Source organism: Chrysemys picta, chromosome 10 (assembly GCF_011386835.1).
Source record: "Chrysemys picta bellii isolate R12L10 chromosome 10, ASM1138683v2, whole genome shotgun sequence".
Classification (NCBI taxonomy): domain Eukaryota; kingdom Metazoa; phylum Chordata; order Testudines; family Emydidae; genus Chrysemys; species Chrysemys picta.
Window position 1 is genome coordinate 78,230,280 of NC_088800.1, and position 16,708 is coordinate 78,246,987.

The 16,708-nt window shown below is 41.8% G+C and overlaps 2 protein-coding genes across 4 annotated transcripts in view; both read left to right on the top strand.

The window, feature by feature from the left end:
* The window catches only part of SDK1 (sidekick cell adhesion molecule 1), a 672,364-nt gene that overhangs the window by 209,537 nt on the left and 446,119 nt on the right, over nucleotides 1-16,708 (top strand). The gene's annotated exons all lie outside the window — the stretch shown is intronic.
* LOC135974075 (uncharacterized) lies at nucleotides 5,048-7,331 on the top strand. The gene is made up of 2 exons (XM_065560143.1): nucleotides 5,048-5,767; nucleotides 6,762-7,331. The coding sequence occupies exons 1-2, from the start codon at nucleotides 5,191-5,193 to the stop codon at nucleotides 7,235-7,237; spliced, it is 1,053 nt and encodes a 350-aa protein (XP_065416215.1). The 5' UTR covers nucleotides 5,048-5,190; the 3' UTR covers nucleotides 7,238-7,331.

Genomic DNA, 16,708 nt, shown 5'->3' on the forward strand with positions numbered 1-16,708 from the left:
TTATAACAATATGGTTTATAAAAGAATCTTCCCTGTAGAGACTTTCTGTGGTATTTGCTAAATAAGGCCTGAAATGGACAAAGTTTCAGATCAGAATTGTTAGTTTGCTTCTAGCTTTTGGTAGATGTGCTTTCTTTCTTTCTTTCTTTCTTTCTTTCTTTCTTTCTTTCTTTCTTTCTTTCTTTCTTATAAAATAACATGGGCATAACAACATGGTAAATTAAAATGCTTGTCCGAAATGGAGTTTTAGAAAGAGCTATGAAAAATATTGGCACTATGTAAATAATTAAACAAATAAAATGGATACAACATCATTACAGGATGAAGTATCTTCAGCAGTGTTTCCTCTCTCCCTTTTTAGGGCAAGAGGGTGAGTGTTACTAGTTGCAAAAACGCATGAATCATTAAGAGTGATAATTTTAGAAGTGCTCACTGTTGGGCTAATTGCTCCCAGTGAAGCCATTGGGAGCAGAGTTAGGCCAACATTGAGTGCTTTTGAAAACCCCTCCATAAAATGTCGTATTTGGACAAAAATATCAAACCGACGCTGCCATTTTCACAATTTGATGTCAATTAGGTCATGGGAATGTAGATCTCCATCTAAATGTTGGCAAAAACAAAAACACTTCCAAAGTTGTAAGGTAACTTCTGACATTTAAAAATTGATTAACTTAATCCAGAAATATTAATATAGCCAAATGGGAGAAAAACTGAACTTAACTGCACAATTTTGAATGTTTTCTGCCTTTTTCACTACCATCTCTATGTATTACTCTATATTATTGTAGTACTGTAGTTCTTCTGCTGGGAAACATCAGAAGATAGCATATTTCAGTGAGTAGTATTATTTACTATGCTTGTTTTTTCCCCATGTAGTGCTATATATTAGTTTCCATGGCTATGTGAATATAACTATTCACAAGTTTATCTTTAGTAACAATTCTAGCAGTTGCCATTTAGTTATTCTACACGATAACTTAGCTTTCCAAGCTGATGATATCTGCTGGAAGAAAAGTGTAAACTATTGTTTTGATCTTTCATTTTGTTGATTAAAAGTGAATTTAACAATTGTGTAATATGTGACAATGTATGACATCTTTTTACTTCGATAAAATTAATCCTTAGTGTAAACCTTGAGCAAAGTACTTGTAACTGAAGTAATTTTGGTGAAATGTTTTCTGAAATAGGCGTCTGTTACCAATATTATTTCACACAAGTAAACTTTTGAAACAGATAACTTACTTATTTATCTTGATCTATAGTTTCCCCCTTTCTCCAAGTAAACTCTCCTGCTATGTTGCTTCTTCGAATCATGCTGTTGGTGTGATCTGGCCCTAGAACTAGCTAAGGAAACTGGATCACCTCAGGGTATCTCTGTGGTGTTGAGATGATGTAGGGGTTTTTATGCAGTTCTCCCTCCTTGCTGCCAGAGTAGCAGCAAAGAGGTTGCACCACTGAGATGCTGTTGTGTCATGCGTATCCTGGATACACTTTCAGTAGCTGCCTGAAGATTGTTCTACCTGGATTCTGGTGGAATAGCTCTGCACATAGTCTGCAGTAGGATCAAGGGAACCCTGGTCCTGTGCTGTGAAGATTAGCCATACTCCAGGATCTGGCCAATTAACTGAATTAATGTTGAGGAGTTGAAATATGTTCTCCAGTAAGTTTGAGTCACAAGAATTGTGTGCAAGGAAGTAATGTTTTGTGTTAACTCATGGGCTCAATAATGTATCATTCACAAGCTTCCATTCCAACCACTTTTTTTTGCATCTTCCGACAGACAACAAAGAACAGATATTATCTACCTTGGAATAATGGCATACTTCCAATTTCACAGTACATGATACAGTGATTTTATTCGGACAACTGTCTACTCATGGACAAAGAGAGCCGCAGTGTGTCTAATTCTTTCTAACGTTTGCAAAATATAATAGTATGAAAATTATTTCTTGTACCAAAGAAAATCAGAATTTTCCCCAAAGCTGACTGCTTCACACCTTACAGCATTCAGTGAAAAGTAGCTATTATTGCTCTGGTATAAAGACACATCATCAAGCACACAATGCATGGCACACTGATTTTATAATGGTTGTTTTCTACTGGCTGTGATCAGAGACCCCTTTTGTCTCTGTGTATGGTTCTTTTTTTTAATGCTTATAATATTGAATGCTACATCACAAAGAAGCTGAATTTTTACTTTTACAGAATTGCTGCTACGGTTCATTACCAACAGTGTATGATCCTAAAACCAAATAAAAATACTTTTCATACAAGCAAGAAGTACTGTGTGTGTAGCTTAAGGAAGGTGTGTATATTATTCTAGCTTTTACCAATTTTCTTCTGCAAGCAAAGCAAACTAAGAAGCAAGGTATGGGAACCGTATTCATAGATTTAATGTTTCCTCAACTCAAAGCTCTGTTAGAAAAGGAGCCATCTGTACAAGGCAGATGTTGAAATCCCAGTCTTATAAACACTGTATCAGTGCCAAAGTGAAGCTCGCCACACCCTCATTTAAAAATCATTGTCTGAGCTAAGGATATTGCATTATGTGTTGTTTTTTAAGTCCATTAAACAATACTACAACTGTGATGATAACACTTCTCCATTCATTCATAGATTCATTCTAGCAGTCTTTAATGCATATCTATCTAATGAATAGAGCTGACTGAATTATTCATCCAGTACAAATTAAAAAATAACAGACTTATTTTTGTGAGCCGATTCTCCTTTCTGTGAATATATTTATCTGTGTCTGCTGAATAGTTCAGATAAACAATGGGTTCAGCCTATGGATTGATCATAATTGGTTCACTTCAACTGTTTGCTATTTGTGGTATGTAAATAGTCATCTTGGTCACATGGTATTGTTTTTCTCCCTGTTTATAGGGCTGAATCCTTTTAAACGGAAAAACAAGAAATTACTAGTAATTAAAAAAAGTATAATTTTGTTTGCATGCACAAACCCATGTATTTTTATGAAGAACTGTCATTCATCAAACATTTATGTGAACAAAAAGCTGTCCATGCCTATTTGAAAAGAGCAAATAAAAAGGGGCACAAACATGGTCAAACAAAGTGCCACTTGAGAAGATTATTTGTTTTTGCGGTATTCAACTAGCTCTGATCCCAAAGACAATGGTGCATGAAGATGAAGTGTAGCTATATTTTAAAATGTATTAATAGTATGAAAGTAACTTTTTTAGTTTCACCAGCTTAATGGTTGAAGCGATCTTAAATAGCAAAGAAAACAATGTCAGTATTTATTAAGCTGCACATTTATGCAGGTTTTAACCTTTACATTTTAGTCTTTCTTTTGGAACGGATTTTGTCTCTAGTTGTAGTATTCTTGCTTCAGATGGGTCTGTCTATTTGAAATTGTTTTCAGATGTCAAGAACAAAATTAAAGATGTTGGCACAGGTTGTCACAGATCAGGGTAGGTCTTTTTATTACTAGGTACCACACATCACCCATCATTTTCAGAATGTCTGGTCTTGAGTGTTAAATGTTAAATCTCATGTGATTGTTGCCCACAGACAAGTATCTAGTAACAGTATTTAAATGTATAATTGTGTGCCTGTGTAGTGTGAATTATTTTGGTCTCCTGTACCCTTCCTACTTGACTAATGACCACTAAAAGTGAACTTTCAGAACAAATATAGAACAAGTCAGGCATGGCCCTGTTGTGTTGATAATATCAATTTGACAGATATATTCTGAATTTTGCCTGCAGCTATTTAAAATGGGAAGCAAAATCTGAAGTGTTTTATGTGAGTTTTTATTATTATTATTGCTTGTAGAGGCTAGCATTGCACTCATTTCATCAAAGAAAAACAGCCTTTCTTGTAATGTACTTGTGGTCCTGTTGACTCCCAGCTGGAATAATGTATTTTAGTGTACCTTCATATAACTTTACTGATTAAGAGTTTACCTGCAATAATGCACAGGATCCATTTTCTTTTACAGTATTATAAACCAGTGGCCAAAAGGCCAGATGGAATAAATATTATGTTTATGCTGATTATCAGCAAAATTTGTTGGCTGGCAGCAATAAAGAGGGGTTACTAAAGTCACTCCAGAGCTTTGTGTACACAATTTCATTATTTTGGCATCTAAAGATAAAATCTGCTCTGGTCATATTTTATTTTGTTCAACATGTAAATCACTTAAGCAAGCTTTCTCCCCCCCTACCCCAATAAAGCTATATTTGATACTTGTAAACTATGGAGTACAGTTATACAAATAGCAGATTGTGGCCAGATGTCGCAAGCTGAGAAGAAACACATGTAGAAAACTATATAATGCAATTTAACGTATGTTGCTTTAATTTAAAACTTACCAATTTTGTTGTTAGCCTCCTGATTTGGCACTTGTCCAATACGTGTTTTCTGTAATCATAGAACATGCCAATTTAATGTATTTGCACCTGAAACCAATTTCAAAACTGCCACCTGTTTAGTATTGCCTCAGGATGTTAAGCAAACAAAAAAAGCAACTAATTTACATTCTAGTGAACCAATAATAATGTGTTATTATTTCAGTCTGTTTTATTTTAGATCAGGCACAAAGATTTCTGGGTAAGCATGTATTTTCAAAGATCTAACAATTAGATACTGAATTGTTTGTAGTCAAAGGGAATCTTTTCATAAACCACATGAATATAAGATTAAAGGAGTTGCTTCTCTTGCTGAAAATTGTATAAACAGACAATATTCATATAACACTCTATATTTTTTTTAAAAAAGTAGATAAAGATATTTAGAATGTGAAGTAATTTTAAGATGGTTCAATTTTCAGGCCTGGTCTACACTAGGCGTTTATGTCGAAGTTAGCGCCGTTAAATCGAATTAACCCTGCACCCGTCCACACTGCGATGCTATTTAGTTCGACATAGAGGTCTCTTTAATTCGACTTCTGTACTCCTCCCCGACGAGGGGAGTAGCGCTAAATTCGACATGGCCATGTCGAATTAGGCTAGGTGTGGATGGAAATCGACGCTAATAGCTCCGGGAGCTATCCCACAGTGCACCACTCTGTTGACGCTCTGGACAGCAGTGCGAGCTCGGATGCTCTGACCAGCCACACAGGAAAAGCCCCGGGAAAATTTGAATTTGAATTCCTTTTCCTGTCTGGCCAGTTTGAATCTCATTTCCTGTCTGGACATCGTGGCGAGCACAGCAGCACTGGCAACGATGCAGAGCTCTCCAGCAGTGATGGCCGTGCAGTCTGGGAATAGAAAGAGAGCCCCAGCATGGACTGATCGTGAAGTCTTGGATCTCATCGCTGTGTGGGGCGATGAGTCCGTGCTTTCCGAGCTGCGATCCAAAAGAAGGAATGCAAAGGTCTACGAGAAGATCTCTAAAGACATGGCAGAGAGAGGATACAGCCGGGATGCAACGCAGTGCCGCGTGAAAATCAAGGAGCTGAGACAAGGCTACCAGAAGACCAAAGAGGCAAACGGACGCTCCGGATCCCATCCCCAGACATCCCGTTTCTACGAGGCACTGCATTCCATCCTCGGTGCTGCCGCCACCACTACCCCACCAGTGACCGTGGACTCTGAGGATGGGATACTGTCCACGGCCGGTTCCTCAGACATGTTAGGGGACGGGGAAGATGAGGAAGGAGATGAGGAGGGCGAGGCAGTTGGCAGCTCTCACAACGCTGATTTCCCCGACAGCCAGGATCTCTTCATCACCCTTACAGAGATCCCCTACGAAGCGTCCCCAGCCATTACCCCGGACACAGAATCTGGTGAAGGATCAGCCAGTAAGTGTTGTAAACATCTAAACATTTATTTTTAACAAAACAGGAATATTAACAATTAAAAGAATGGGTTGTTCATGATTAGTGTGCCCTAGGCGCTTAACGGTTTAGTAAGGGGCAGTGCAAGTTTTGAAAAGAAATCTAGCAATGTCCGGTTTTCAGTGATTGTCCTGCACAAGCCGCTCTACTGTGTATTCCCTGCTACTGCAGCTACAGTAAAATGCGGTCTATATGTGCGGGGATAGAGCAGTAATCCTCCTGGGACATCTCGATGAAGCTCTCCTGGAGGTAACTTGAAAGCCGTTGCATGAGGTTCTTGGGGAGAGCGGCCTTATTGGGTCCTCCGAAGTACGACACGTTGCCGCGCCACGAGATTATCAGGTACTCGGGGATCATTGCTCTGCACAGCAGGGCGGCATACGGCCCTGGTCTTTGGAGGCTTTCCCGGAGCATTCTCTCTTTGTCGCTCTCGGAGATCCTCATCAGGGTGATGTCGGCCATGGTGACCTGCTTTTAATTAGGTAGGGGAATGTTAGTGTTGGGACTGCTTTCCCGTTCCTTTACAGAACTGTCACCGCTGGTTTGCAGCCACGCGGTGGAGGCGGGAGAGGGGCAGCCGAAAGGGATCATTCCCGGGGACAGCCGCGAGGGGGTGGGACAGGGGCAGAGTTCCCGCTTGCCGGATTGCTGGCAGCAGGGACTGACATTGATTTAAATGTGAAATGAGGCCAGTGGTAATATAAAAGTTTTAAACTGCCACAAGTGTACGGCTTACCATGTCTGCCTGCAACAGAAATTCCGTTGTGCTGCCTCGCTTCTCAAATGTGCTGTTCAAGACCCCAGGCACAGAATGCGAAGGCCGAGAATTCGACCTTGTGCTGAGTGCGCATGTGAAAGGTGCTGTGCATGGTCTTGTTCACAGAGAAAGACTATGTTCTTTGTTCACAACTACATTTATCTTTCAGAGGAATTCACTCCCTTTTTCCCATTTCCACAGCCCCGTCTGCGACTGTCTCACAACCTAGCCTGGAATCACACTCCCAGAGGCTAGCGCGGATTAGGCGTAGGAAGAAGAGGACACGGGAGGACATGTTCTCTGAGCTTATGGCCTCTTCCCAAGCCCAGGCAGCACAGCAGACCCAGTGGCGGGAGAACTTGACCCGAATGCACCAAGCCAACATGGATCGGGAGGAGAGGTGGCGGCAGGAAGACCAGCAGGCGACTCAAACGCTGCTTGGACTACTGAGGGAGCAAACGGACACGCTCCGGCGCCTTGTGGATGTTCTGCAGGAACGGAGGCAGGAGGACAGAGCCCCGCTGCAGTCCATCTCTAACCGCCCTCCCCCGCCACCAAGTCCCATACCCACCTCACCCAAAGTGCAAAGAAGGAGAGGCGGCAGAGTCCCTGCTAACTCTCACTCCACCCCTGCAGAGAGCTCTAGTAGCAGAAGGCTCTCATTTCCCAAAATTTGAAAAGTTCTTTCCTTCCCGCCTGACACAAGCCCACGTCCAAGTTTCACCTCCCAATGCCATGTGTAGTTGATAATAAAAAATTCGTTTCTGTTAACTACTGTTTCAATCATGTTCTTTTGGAGGAGGAGGGGAAAGGGGGTTGGAAATTGGACAGGACAGTCTCCTTTGGCAGGGTACATAGTCGGGGGCAGGCACAGCAGCAGGGCACATACACAGTGCAGTGATGCAGTGACTAGTTGCCCCGGTTAGTCTGGGAGGTTGTTTTGATGTAATGTTGGGGGGGGTGGGTTGCTCTGTGACTTTGTGGCGGGGGAGGGCAGTTACAGATCTTAAGCGCCGGTCCTTAGACAGGATCACAGAGCCACACAGCATGGGATCTGTAACCGTCCTCCCCCTGCCACAAAGTCAAATAGACCTCCCATACACACAGTCCCGATCAGGAGGGGTGACAGGCTCCGTTGAAACAAGCATCCCACCGCAGCGGAGCCTGTCAATCCTTGAGTTTAGAAGCTGCATTCGCATCACAACACTAGACCCGCCCCGCACCACAGTCTGCGTCCCAGTTTTAAAAAATTCCCGCTAAAACAGTATTAAAGAAAACGGTGTGCTTTAACAAAGTAGAACTATTTTTATTTCGACACGTGTGTTGGAGGGGGGGTGAAGGGGGTATGTAACTGGATAGGATAGTCAACATTACCTGGGTAAAGAAACGGGGGCAGGTTTAGCTTCTCAGTACACAAACTATAAAATCACAGGTTACCCTGCTCACTCAGGAACTTTGCTTTCAAAGCCTCCCGGATGCACAGCGCTTCCCGCTGGTCTCTTCTAATCGCCCGGCTGTCTGGCTGTGAGTAATCACCAGCCAGGCTATTTTCGTCAACCTCCCACCCCGCCATAAAGGTCTCCCCCTTGCTCTCACAGAGATTGTGGAGCACACAGCAAGCTGCTATAACAATGGGGATATTGGTTTCGCTGAGATCACAGCGAGTCAGTAAGCTTCTCCATCTCCCCTTGAGACGGCCAAAAGCACACTCCACCACCATTCTGCACTTGCTCAGCCGGTAGTTGAAGAGTTCTTTTTCAGTGTCCAGGGCGCCAGTATAGGGCTTCATGAGCCAGGGCATTAGCGGGTAGGCTGGGTCCCCGAGGATGACTATAGGCATCTCCACATCCCCAACAGTTATTTTGTGGTCCGGGAAGTAAATACCTTGTTGCAGCCGTCTAAACAGACCAGAGTTCCTGAAAACACGAGCGTCATGAACCTTGCCCGGCCATCCCACGTAGATGTTGGTAAAACGTCCCCTGTGGTCCACCAGTGCTTGCAGCACCATGGAAAAGTATCCCTTTCGGTTAATGTACTGGGTGGCCTGGTGGTCCGGTGCCAGGATAGGGATGTGAGTTCCATCTATGGCCCCACCGCAGTTTGGGAATCCCATCGCTGCGAAGCCATCTATGATCGCCTCCACGTTTCCCAGGGTCACTACCTTTGGCAGCAGTACATCAACGATTGCCTTCGCTACTTGCATCACAACAACCCCCACGGTAGATTTGCCCACCCCAAACTGGTTCGCGACTGACCGGTAGCTGTCTGGCGTTGCAAGCTTCCACAGGGCTATGGCCACTCGCTTCTGTACACTCAGTGCAGCTCGCAACCGGGTGTCACTGCGCTTCAGGGCAGGGGACAGCAACTCACAAAGTTCCAGGAAAGTTCCCTTCCGCATGCGAAAGTTTCGCAGCCACTGGGATTCATCCCAGACCTGCAGCACTATGCGGTCCCACCACTCAGTGCTTGTCTCCCGTGCCCAGAATCGCCGTTCCACGGCATCAACATGACCCATTGCCACTGTGATGTCCTCGGCGCTGGGTCGCCTGCTTTCTGACAGGTCTGTGCTACTCTCAGACTTCAGGACATCACCGCGGTGCCGTAGCCTCCTTGCCTGACTTTTCTGCATCTGCCTCAGGGAAACCTTTATGATAAGCTGCGAGACGTTGAGAGCGGCCACAACTGCAGCAATGGTCGCAGCGGGCTCCATGCTCGGAGTACAGTGGCGTCCGCGCTGTCAATGACTGGAAAAGCGCGCGAACTGTTTTCCCGCCGGCGCTTTCAGGGAGGGAGGGCGGGAGTGATGGACGGATGACGACAGTTTCCCAAAAGCACCCTCGACTCATTTTGTTACCCAGAAGGCATTGCCGGCTACACCCAGAATTCCAATGGGCAGAGGGGACTGCGGGAACTGTGGGATAGCTGACCACAGTGCACCGCTTCGAATGTCGACGCTATCACCGTTAGTGTGGACGCACAAAGTCGAATTACTGTCCTTAGTGTGGACACACACGTTCGACTTTGCAATATCGATTACAAAAATTCGATGCAAGTAAAATCGAACTACTCTCGTAGTGTAGACAAGGCCTCAGTCTGCAATGCTTGGTTTACTCCAAGCTATTTTTTCGTCTGTAATTTGAATGCTAAAAATAGTAAGATCAGGTATATCCAATGTATCCTTTCTTTCTTTGTGCCTTAGTTACATTACAAAAGACGGTGAAGGAAAGCAAGTGTCCGTCACAGAAAGCAGCTTATTGTTTCAGCCTGCCAGTATCACTGTGATACCCCCTCCCAGAAAATGTGTATCCTGCCTCACCTGTTAGTTCATTTTATAAGCTCCTTTATCTTCACAGTTGGTAATGTAGCAGAGTATTATCATAGGATTACAACATCCATTGGTTTACATTACAAAATACATCTTCATATTGTATCTGACTAAAGCCTCTGAAATCATTTACAGTATTTCTAAATGTACAAAGATCTCTTCTCTCCTGTTACCCAACATATTGACTTTTCCATTGAACTTCCCCTATGATTTTTTTCTTTAATTTTTCTTGTATTGGTATAGGGTATATTCCTTGTATTGGTTTTTGCTAAATCTTTTTCTATTTCCAAAATTATAATAATCTTCATGCCTGCTTCAAATGAATGTTTTTATTGTATTGGTTTAGGTTAGGCAAACAACTGCCATACATGCATATGGTTTTGTCTTGCAATTGGGTATATGATAAATTGTAGAGGCTAAAAGGAGAGATGGGCTGCTGTGCGAATCATGAGGCTCAAGAACATACAGACTGGTTATCTTCCAATTGGCTTAACACCAAATATCCAAAACTTGAAGTCAGAGTTAAGTATTATGGATTGGGGGGAAGCAGTAGATGTGACATGTCTAGATTTTAGTAAGGCTTTTGGTACAGTCCCACATGACACTCTCATAAGCAAATTAGGAAAATGTGGTCATAAATTATTATAAGATGCGTTTTTTCTCTCAGCCTCAGCTGGTTGTAACCCTTTCAGGGCTGAAGCGGGTGACTACCCCGCTACACAGGGTCATCCTCAGATCTGAAAAGGACCTTTGCTGTGGTGGCTAATGTTGAATATTCCACATTGGAGCATTCCTCAGATCTGAGTGAGAGACTAGTGGGGGAGAGGAAAAGAGAGGCTTCATTGGTTCCTAGATCTGCATCTCCTTCGCCTGAAAAGAAGGGGAAGATATTGAGAGACTTTCTCCAGCTCCATGTTTGCCTCCTGCTTCTAAGACTCCTACAGGATCACCAGGCAGAACCTTCTCACCTATTATTTCTCCAGTGCTGTTGCTATCTCCACTGAGGTCTGTAGTGGATCCAAGGTCATATCGTCAGTGGGAGGAGGCTAGAGGAAGAATTAAAGGACCTGAACCATACAAATTTATGCTTCCTAAATCTGGGTTTCCTCAGCCTTTTGGACAGTTTGTCACTTCTCCTATGGGTATGTTTCCGGATCCCAGCTATTGGAGAGACTGGCAGTCCTGGGCTCCATAGCCTTATTGGGTTCCACCCCATGAATTCTTAAATCATCTGACTTATGGACCGAGATATGACATCTCATATGATAAGGATCTGGTGGTTGGGGAATCCTTGGATCCAGTTCCACTGGATCTACCTGCAGCCCAGGAAGTAGTGCCTCATAGTGTGTCTGAAGAAGAGGCTGAGGAGATGGCTTCTCTTTTTGAACAGGATCAGATGGATACAGACTTTGATCCTGATTTGTCACTTGGTGAACATATGGGTGTTGCTTCTACATTGTCTCTTTCTGAGGCTGATTTTCAGTTCTATGACCTATTGGGTCATATGGCATCCACTTTGAATTTATCCTCAGTTGCAGTGGAGGAGGTGTCACATCTCATATTTGACTTTGTTGTTGCTCCTTCCAGGAATAGAATGTCTTTACCCTATACTGGGTGGTCTTTTGCCTCCTGTTTGTGTTATCCCTGCTTCTTGTCATATCTATCTAAGAAAGTGGACAAGATGTATCAGATTCTTCATGAGGGGTTTTTGTATTTTCACATTCACTCCAAGTCAAATTCTCTGGTGGCCGCTACAGCCAGTAATAGGCTCAGGTCAAGCCCATTCGATTCCTGAAGACAGAGCAGGGAAGAAGATTGATGCCCTTGGGAGGTATTTTTTCTTCCTGTTCTCTTGGATTTAGGGTGGCTAATTACCAGGCAGTGATGGCCTCTTAATAATTCCCTCTGTGGAAAAAAGATGTCTTTGTTTGTGTAGGATCTCCCAGATTATAAGAGGATATTGGCAAATGTAATATCAATGGAGGGACAAAATGTGTCAAAGCATGCTTTTGGGGCTTCCTTTGCCTCTGACTCTTTAGCCAGAGCACGGACATCTGCTGTTACTTTGAGGAGGCATGCATGGCTGCATTTGTCTTCACTGACTGTGGATATTAGAGTTGAGGATCTCCCTTTTAAAGATGATAGTCTTTTAACTAACAAACTGAATTAACTTTTAGAAAATTGGAAAGAAACTAGATTGACTCCAGAAGGAGACTGCCTATTCCTTTTTGTCATCAGAGGCAGTCTTATCCTCAATCCTCATCTTATTGTTCATCTCAGACATCAGCATCAATATCAACAGACTATGTCTTCTTCACAGTTCTAGAATAAAGAGAAATCATTCTGATTGGGATCTGCAATTAGTCAAAGCTATCTGCTCCTTCCTCTTTGACTTTGCTGAATACAAGGCCTCATATTTTATGTGAGATTTGGGAGTTGTGGGAGTTGGCAAATTTTCTGAAGTGTTGTGATAAGCTGTCTTTAAAATCTCTTACAAACAGCCAACCAGGAACTCTCCTTATTTTCTAATTTTGATGGCTTTTACTTTGGTGAGAAGGTTAAGCGTGCAGAAATTCTCTTTTGGAGATCTCTATTTCCAACTCTTTGGTAGGGTGGTCTGCAGGCCAGCCCTAGACTCTATCAAACTTGTATAACTGAGTTCCACCTAAAGTAGATTTTTCTCTCTTGTCTCAAAGCCTTTTGACAACTTGGAAGTGCATTTTCACTTTAGTCTGGACAATTTTAATCAAAACCATTTTAATCTGTGCTCTCTCCTGGTGTTTGCAGTCCCATGAAAGTACTACATTATCTTCCAAGTCCTGCTTTGGCAGACAGACCAAATTATCTGACTTTTTTTCTTTTGAGTTTCCAGTTTATTAAAAATATACTGTAAATCATATTTAATCTCAGGCCAGTGCTAGTCTGAGAAGATTGCTCAGGGTGAGGTTGTGGTTTGCTTTGTTTTTGTTTTGGCTTCACCCACAGTCACTATTCTTAGCTTTATTTGCAGTGATTTCTGTTTACTATTTCATTACTCTGACTAGGTGATTAGTGGATGATAGTCACTGCTTTGTTCTTCCCATGACCTTTGTCCAGGCAGTGGATCTAACTAAGGAGACCCTGGTTATGCCCAATTTAGTTTTCTGTATGAATTTGATACACCCTGGGATTCTTTCATTTTCAGGTCAGAACAAATTAAACTGAAATGTCATGTCAACACAACTGTCTGTTTCTTTAACTCTAAACTCTAATTTTTCTTGTGTTGTGTCGCTTAACCTTTGCAAATACTATGAGAATGTCATCATTTTAGGAAGCACACCATAGATTCACAGCATTTAAGGTAGACGGGACCATTAGGTGATCTACTCTGACCTCCTGTATATCACAGGTGATTAAATTGACAGTGCTGTATTGAGCCCAATAACTTGTTTGACGAAAACATAACTTCCACAAAGACATCCTGTCTTCATTAGAAGACATCAAGAGACGTAGGTGCTGCAACAAGATGTGCTGGTGGTGTTGGCTTGAAGTGGTTTCCATGATATACTGGGCTTAGAGTTTGGCTCAATGACTCTCAGCTCCTACACTGTACAAATTGTTTCAGCACCTCTGTCAAGAGATGGAGAATATACTATTTCCATTGGTAGTTTGTGTCAATGGTTAATCACACATACAGTTAAAAAATTCTGACTTTTTCTAATTTGACTTTGTCTAGCTTCAACTGTCAGCATTGGTTCTTGTTATGCCTTTCTCTGCTAGATTAAAGAGACCTTTAGTACCCAATATTTTCTCCCTTGTGAAAGTACTTATGCATTGTAATCAAGTCACCTCTCAAGCACAATTGCCAACTTTCATGTGGTAAATAAGTACCCCGACTTTCAAAATAAGCCAAAAGTCAAGCTAATCCCATTTCACAACAAGGCCTAAACAAGCCAATCCTTAAGAACTCCAGCTCTCTAGATTCCCCACGGCGTGCAGTCTGGGCCCACTGTGGTGGGCCCTCTGTGCACCCCTGACTCTCTCCCCCCTTGCCCCTGCTTGCCCCCCCTAACCCCTGCCGGCTGGGAGCGGATAAGAAAAAAAAGCAACAAGCTGCAACAAGCTACAAGCCAAAAACTAGCCAAAAAGCAAATCACAAGTCAATTAAGGCAAAAACAAGCCCAGTTTCTTCTTTTTTTTCCATGGGTTTTGCATGTCTGCTCTCAATCTTCTTTTCGATAAGATAAACAGATTGACTTCTTTAAGCATCTCCACTCTTCAGTTTTTCAATATCCTCTTTTTAAAAAGTGGACACCAGAACTGGATACAATATTTCACTGTCTGTCTAACCAATGCCATATACAGAGGTAGAGTCACCTTCCTCCACCTCCTCCCCTGTTAATTCATCACATTGTCCCTTTTTGCCCCAGGATCCCTTTTGCTTTGGTCTCTATCATTCTTTTTATGTTGGATTTTTATCACCTGTAGGAATGAGTTGCATCGTCAGAACTTTCACAAAGGAGATCTGATCTCTTGGGCTCCATTTTTCTGTGTTTGACCAACAGTTGTAGCACTGTAATTGAAAGTATAATGCTGTGTCCATTAGGCTAATCTGAAATATGATAGCGTCATACACTGACATCAAAAGCAAAAGATGATCTATGCAAATATTAAAATAAATTGTAACATCTATTTTCAAAATGCGGTTTTAAATTCTCTCTCTGACTAGCTAGAAGTTAATCTTGTCTCGCTTTGAAACAAATCTTTTTTCTTTTTCTTGTCATTTGGATGCAAGTATGTCATTTATTGAGGTTAAAAAGAGCAGCAAATGCATTTATCTATTACTACACTTGGCAAGCTTAAATAACATTTTATGTAAGAAATATTGATTTATAAAATGCAGTACATGTAATTAACATTAGAACTGTCAAAAGTTTAAAACAACATTAAATTATCTTTTGTTTATAATCTGAAGAAACTAAATAATGGACAAGTTTCCACATTAATAAGCTAAAAGCATTTCTGCCTTGAAATATGTCAGGCTGAATTGTGATTTCAGGTTCCATGAAATGTTTCTTCCTATTCCTGACAAGTATAAATTAGGTGTTTAGTCAGTATTGGGATTTTTGTTTATAACTCCTTATGAAGGCAAAGTTGCAATAATAATATATTACATATTCAGGATCAGGTTAGTAGTCAAAGAACCTGGATAAAGATTCTGGCTTGCTGGCTGCAGAACCCTCCTGTTGAGTTTGCTAGAAAGGGTGATCAAATTTCTAAATGCCTATTTCTGTCTCATGCCTCTCTTGTGTACATACTTGGTGTGAAAGATCTTCTGTTGCGAGGGGAGTCTATATTTTACTATACCACAATTCAGAGGTGTATTGCACAGTTTCCAGTAATGTGAAATAAAAAGTCTAGCTGCTTGACAAATTAATTGTTATTGTTTTCTGTTTAAAACATATGGAGCATGCTGGGGGCCTGGGAAAAGGGGATCTATGAGCCCTCTTAATATGAATGTGATCTTTATTTCCCAGTTTTAATTTGTCATGGAAAATAACATCTGTGTGTCCACAAGACTTCTCCCTTCAGTCTGCTCTGGAGTACTTTTAATCCTTAAATTATTCCTGTAGTCTCTATTTTTCTGTGTCTTCCAGTTTTAATTTTGTCTTTTTTTTTCAATGATTTGGATTCTTTCATCTAAATTAGTAATCCTGCTGAATTGCTCACTTAATCTTATCTCCACATCTGATATTTCCCCACTAATCTAATTTCATTTTTCATATCTTTAACATAAGACTGGGACTCTTCCCTCATTTCCTTATCCATCTTTTTAATTTCTAACAATAGGTCCTTCAGGTCAGCCTTAGTGACTAATGCTGCTTCACCTGTCTCCATTGTTTGCAGGAGGCGGAATTACACTCTTTTGTGACTCTTTGTTTTAATGGGGACAGATCTTTATGTTGGAGGACTCCTTTCCTTTCCCAGATATCTAGATCTTGGCTTTCCGCCTTGCATGTTACACCTCTCTCATGGTGGCTGCTTTCCCAGCCACAATAGTACAATTTTACTTATTTAATTTTAAATCTCATTGCACTCTACCACTTTTTTCTTTATAGGATAACAAAGGTTCTGTTCAACATTTGAGTTTGCAGAGCCATTTTTGCTGATGGCACTGGATTCTGTTGCTGAATTTTTATTACTGTGACACTCTGTATCTCAAAGTAGCATCCTGGAACCCCCATATTCATCACTGATATTGATATGTTTTGTACAAAGTATTCCTTGTGAGGTATCATTTTAAAAGTCTTCATCTGTTGAACATTAATATCCTGTTGGATTGTATGTGCTATCATTACATGGGAAGTTATGAAGTATTGCTGTATGTGTCACTGAAATATGTTGAAGTTGGGAACACCCACAACCAGCCTTTCAGGTACAACAATGGCATAGCCATCAGTATCCAGACAGCATTAATATCTCATCAGCACCGATCAAGAAATAGAATCCACTATCCTAGAGACTTCTCAAAGGAGGCAGGTACACCATAGGCGTAAACTAACCCAGGTCACAGCAAAGATCCTTCCAGCAAGCTGGAAGAAAATATGAAAGACAGTGTCATCACTTGGCCTCTCTTTTCCTCCCCTCCAACTCAACACCTGGAAGAGCGACTGGAGGATGAAGACTGAACTGGGGAAGAGGGTCCCAGGCTGGCAAAGAGTCCCAGCCTGTGTATTGAGTATCTGTAACCTGCTTGTACCATCTGTCAGGGTGAGATACTGCTTGATTCAAATAATATTTAGTTTGTAGAACTTAGATTGTGAATTTATTTTTGTTAAGTAAC